Here is a 6132-nt window from a genome sequence, read left to right on the forward strand (position 1 = left end):
AGACAAGACAAGACAATATTTTATTTAAGTCTCACCTCTTCATTATATAAAACATACAAACAGTTGATAAAACAACATCATAAAACATACAAGAGCCACTCTAAAAAGAGTTATGAGAGACTATCTAAAATGTATATACAATATTTACACTAAAATTAGCTATATAAAATACATTTTCTTTTCAATAAAATGTCATTACAGGTAATCCCCGATGCACTTAGTTAATACAAGTAATTCCTGAAACGGCCCAGTTATTACCAGTAATAACTAATTTTAAAAATAATTTTTACACCTATTTACTGACTGCTAAAACATTGTTGTATTATGGTCAGTTGATCAAAAGTTATGGTAATACTAACTAAAAGATCAGTTAGTACAGTACAGTAAAATTTTGAATGGTTGATTTCTTTAAAAAGATATCTTGAATAAATATAGACTTTCAAATGTTTGGTTAAATCAGAGTAACTTTAGTTTTAATCCAAAATGGTTCAAGTTGAGCATTATACAGATAATTTTTGACCAATTTCAGCAGACATGGAAAACAGAAATGGAAAATTCTCCTAAAGCATTATGTTTTGATTTTTCAAGGAAAACTTTGAATTTTAAGAATATTTAGACTAACTACCTTATACAGATAAGATAAATAAAGGCAACAGTAGTATACCGCTGTTCAAAACTCATAAATCCATGGACAAAAAACAAAATCGGGGTAACAAACTAAAACCGAGGGAAACGCATTAAATATAAGAGGAGAACAACGACACAACACCGAAACGCAACACACACAGAAACTGACCAAGCATCAGACAAAACACCACGAGAATGACAAATATAACATGAAAAACAAATACATGAATTTGGGAAAGACAAGTACCGTGCCACGTCTTATCTTAATATCTCTAAAATAAGAGAAAACACAAACGACTCAACGTTAAAATGCAACACACACAGAAACGAACAATAATATAACAATGGCCATCTTCCTGACTTGGTACAGGACACTTTTGGAGGGGAATAAAAGTGGTGGGTTGAACCTGGTTTTGTGGCATGCCAAACCTCGCACTTTAATGGCAAAGTTAAATATAACATTGAAATGGCAACACAATTTTACAGGACTACAATACAAATAAATAGGAAAACATATTAGACAAAGAAAAACATGATTAATAGATAACAAAAAGCATCAGGTTTAGATAACGTTATGTAGGTTAAGAACTGGAATGAACTGTTATGTGCATTAGCTTCGAGATATGAAAAAAAAAAAATTTTTTTGTTGTTGTTAAATCATTAATAAAAATGATATAGTGAAATTAGAATTCACTGTTAGCAGCCAATCTGGTTATATTTTGTTAAAATAGCAGAGAAACAAGGTTGATGAGTTGTGCACTTGCGAGTGAATATTTGGACCTAATGGAATACGTATTCATGTGACCTTCAATTCAAGGGAGACTCGTCCATAATCCTTCCTGTTCGAACAAGAACAGCCCTGTATTCAAATTATTTTTTTACCGGCAACTGTACGTTCATGGAATCTCCTCCCTGAGAATACTAAGACCAGTATTTCGGTGGGGGCATTCAGGAATTGTGTCCAGTCTCGGGCGATTAAACCTCCAAATTATTTTTACATTGGTAAGCGATTAGGTCAAATTTATCACTCAAGACTTCGTATGCAATGCAGTTCTCTAAATCATCATCTTTTTGTTTATGTGGTGCTATAGAAACGACAGCGCACTACTTGTTGCACTGCCCCCGTTTTCACATTATGCGTGAACAGCATTTTTATAACATCAATATAATACATTTTTTGTCGGAAGAAATCTTGCTACAGGGTTCAACAGACTTCAGCTACGAGCAAAACATTGAAATATTCTTGGCAGTTCAAACATTTATACTCAGTAGCAAAAGATTTGTCATATAATAGCACAAATCTTGTTCAACAATTAATACTTATATCTAAAATAATTGTGTCCGTTCAGAAACATACACTTTAATATTGAATTTTTGATGTATATATTTTTTTTCCTTTTTGTGTGTGTCACAAACCTTATTATATGTTTTTTTCTTCTTTCCATCGTGTGTAACATTGTTATTTTTTATAACATTTTACTCCTTGAGTATTAAAATATGAAATGTTCTTATTAGGAAACGGATTAATATAAGCTAAGAGCTTGTTTTGGGATCCTATTAATTATTTCAAATGTATCATTATGTAAATGCCTATGTAAGTACCTGAATATAATTAATAAAATATGTTAACACTAAGGGAGAGATCCGTTTGCGCCAAAAATGCGTCCTTTTGCGCCACAACTTTTTTTCTCAAATGCTACGTTTGCGCCATATGTTTTAAAATTAGAGGGTATCATTTGCGCCAAAAATCAAACATACGATTGCGCCAGTTAAAAAAAATACTTCTTTACTCCTTTCAACCTCTAGCTGGAGATGGGTTATCGATGTATTAAGCTATTAAAGTTGTAAGGGTTTTGCAGAACAAATAGTCTCGCCTACTTTTGCTGTTAATCGCAGGTTCAACAAAATGAGGAAAAATATTAAAATTTTCCTCTAGATACTATCTTTTGACTAGTACTGTAAGAAGCTTCTGTCAAAATTGGGGGAAAATCCAAATTATGAAAATCAATTTTAGATAGATATCATTGTCTTGCATGCATATATTTACAGAGTTTCAAAACCTATATAAAACAACCATTTACCAGTTTCAATTCACAAACACTCAAGAGTATTCACTTTTGATGTGCCTTATATTCCCACATCCTTAAGTAAGCTCCCTTAAAATCCCTATCCCTTTACTTACTTATTTGGTATCTTGAATTATGTTTTAAATTTTAAAACAAAAACATCAAGTTAGTAAATAGCTGTAAAAATGACCAAAAAAATCAGTGATTACCAGTAATCACTGAAACAACTAGTAAATACATGTAATTACTAAATTGGCTAGTAATTACAAGTACTTACTGAAACGTTAGAACATATATATTAACGATATATAAAGACATACGTGATAGTACCATCTTTGTTGTCGTGAGCTACAGGCTCTGTCCATGTCATTATTGTGGTTGTCTGCATAGGATCGGCAATTTTTGGTTCAACAAAAGGACAGTCAATATGAGGTTTTGTTCTATCTCTTGACCCTGAGAATATAGTATTACGATAATCTTATAGCTTGACAGTTTTTTTCTAAAAAAAATCTATTTCAAAATTTCAATTTACATTCTTTATTTAATCTGTATCATAACAGAGGTTATATCAACAGATTTTGATATCAGATGCACGGTAGGTCATTATGTTATGTTACAACTTATTACAGAAGTGTAAACTATCAAAGATAGGTTACTGCGACAACACGAAAAAACAGTGACAAATGTTCTAAAAGATAGATTACTGCGACAACACAAAAAAAACCAGTGACAAATGACATAAAAGAATGATTACGCCAACAACACAAAACCATCAGTAACAAAGGACACAGAATATAGTTTACTGCGTCAATACATATTAGCAGAGACAAATGGTAAAACGATAGGTTAATGCGACAATACAAAACAGTGAAACAGAAACTGTTATTGTTAGAAGTGCAAGTTATGTCTGACGTAAGATATTTTAAACATATTTAAACAGTCGACAAATATTACGAAATAATTCTTATATCATTTGCATATCTATAAATACTTGAATTGGATTGGTCAAGTAGAATTTTTCTCTTGGTTTACACTTCGATAAACCATGTTTCCGAAACTACTTTTGTAATCTATTCATGCGCGATACACATTATTGCAGGGATACTCGGATTTTCAGCAAGTTGAGATTATAAAACAATTGCATAACAGTTTTTTCTGTTCTAATGCATATATAACCAAAAAAAAAATGAAATAAAATAAATGCACTAAAGCTTCGAAAATGTATAAAAATAAAATTTAAATAAAATTCCGGGAAATTTCACGAATGATTTGGCGAATTTACGTCATGGCAAAACACGACGTCATACGATTTAAAAATTTTAGACGGTAGATTATTTCGTTACTTGTACGCTTCAAATTCGGAAAATATCTAATTAAGATGAAGTTTTTGAGGTAGGTGCTAGTTCATTTTAGATTCTGTTACATTTATCGAACATTTAAGTTTTTTAGAAAGTCAAGATGGCGGCGTACTCCTTAGTTACGACATGTCATTTAGGAGATAACTGTATTGTATTTTAAGCTCCGACGGCATCAATTGGGGATTTGATGGTCGCAAATTAAGTTTACTGGCGACGCGTTAGCGGAGACAGTAAACGGGTATTTGCGACCATCAAATCCCCAATTGATGCCGTCGGAGCTTAAAATACAATATTGTTATCTCCATTCTAATGAAACTGACAGAAAAAAACGTTAAAACATGTATTTAAAATCTGTCATATGCCGTCTGCGCTTGCGCGTACGTCCCATAGCATCAATTGTCAATTGATGCCATGTAAGAAAGTGACGTTATCCAATCAAAATGAACGTTACAAATGTTGTTGCATTAGAATGTGCTTCTGATGGTACATATAGTAGCCATCATAGTAATAATGTAAATTAATAATCGCGTATGTTTGGCTGAAGAATTATAAGGATTAAACACATTTTTTCTAGAGGTTATTGATGTGTAAACCTGGTCTCTAACTCACAAACTTGACATAAAAGTCCTTCGGACTTTTATTCAGTTTGTGAGTTAACCGCCCCGGTTTACACATCAATAACCTCTAGAAAAAATGTGTTTAATCCTATAATGAATTTATACTTACTGTGAGGACAAAAAGCCCAACAAGCAAGAGCTGCCAAGCCAAAAATGATTCCCCAAAATCTCTTAACTCGACCTCCATGAGAATACAAGATTGAATCATTGGATAACTGCACTACAAAATAAATTTAAAATGTAAAATGGACTACAAAATAAATGTAAAATGGCACCAAATGTACATAGAATAACCTACGTTATTCTACAACCGGATCTTAAACTATGAACATTCGTAGACATTCCGATATCTAACGCGTCTAAATAGCTGTACGATATATTGACTACTTTTTCTACTTCTTTTTTTGCAATATTTCAGAGAAAAAAAATTAAAATAGAAAAGGCCATGTGATAGGACAAAATCATTAGTTTCCAATGTACTTTTAATGAAGGTGTGGGTCTGAACACAATTTATCTCTTCATCAGAACATGACAGATTATTTTATAAAAATACATGTATCAAATTTTTCGCAGCAGATATAACAATTACAGTTTACTTTTATTCCTGATTAAAGAATTGGTTAGTGCTCCATATACATATTATTTGTTATTTTTATAAGTTACAACGTCAAATTACCAGCATTGTAAGTATCTGTGTCGTGCCAACCATGGATATTACACTGTTTGGTTACTATGACTGTTGAATTCTGGTTCCGAAAAACACATATAGTACCAGGTTGCACGGTAGACTGCAGCTCTTGTTTAGAGGAATCTTGTTCATGTCCAATAACTTCACAATAATCAACCGTTAATGCCGGTACATCTCTTACATCACAGCCAACCTACACGTTACAAATAAGGATTTTATTCAATTATGTATTAAGTTCATTTTTATTAATAAGCTGAACATTTTAAAATATTATTTTTTTCATTTCAAAACAGAAAGGACGAGAAACGGTTTAAAATAAACAAAGAGAGTTATGTATAGTGCATTTTTTTTTTGCAGTTATCTTGTTAACATATATTTGCCATTGGACTTTCATAAATTACAATTAATTAATGATGAACATTTACTACGTTAAGTGATACAATATATTTGTACAGTGTATGTAAAGTGCGGATCCTAAAATATCATTTTTACTGTATATGCCATAAATGTCTAATGTAGAATGATAAATAATTCTTATATCATTTGCATATCTATAAATACTTGAATTGGATTGGTCAATTGGGAATTTTTCTCTTGGTTTACACTTCGATAAACCATGTTTCCGAAACTACTTCCGTAATCTATTCATGCGCGATACACATTCTTGCAGGGATACTGTGATTTTCATCAAATTGAGACTATAAAACAATTGCATAACAGTTGTTTCTATTCAAATGCATATTTAACAAAAAAAGAAACAAAATAAATGCACAAAA

General features: G+C 31.6%; 1 protein-coding gene across 1 annotated transcript in view; it reads right to left on the reverse strand.

Annotated features, from left to right (window-relative positions):
* LOC139493205 (sushi, von Willebrand factor type A, EGF and pentraxin domain-containing protein 1-like) overlaps positions 1–6132 on the reverse strand; it is a 37086-nt gene that overhangs the window by 27600 nt on the left and 3354 nt on the right. Inside the window, exons 2-4 of the mRNA XM_071281408.1 lie at positions 5345–5549; positions 4778–4888; positions 3014–3146 (exon numbers count right to left, since the gene is read on the reverse strand). Of these exons, the coding sequence (XP_071137509.1) occupies positions 3014–3146; positions 4778–4888; positions 5345–5549 (449 nt within the window). The remainder of the gene's footprint in view (positions 1–3013; positions 3147–4777; positions 4889–5344; positions 5550–6132) is intronic.

This window comes from Mytilus edulis, chromosome 10, assembly GCF_963676685.1.
Source record: "Mytilus edulis chromosome 10, xbMytEdul2.2, whole genome shotgun sequence".
NCBI lineage: Eukaryota > Metazoa > Mollusca > Bivalvia > Mytilida > Mytilidae > Mytilus > Mytilus edulis.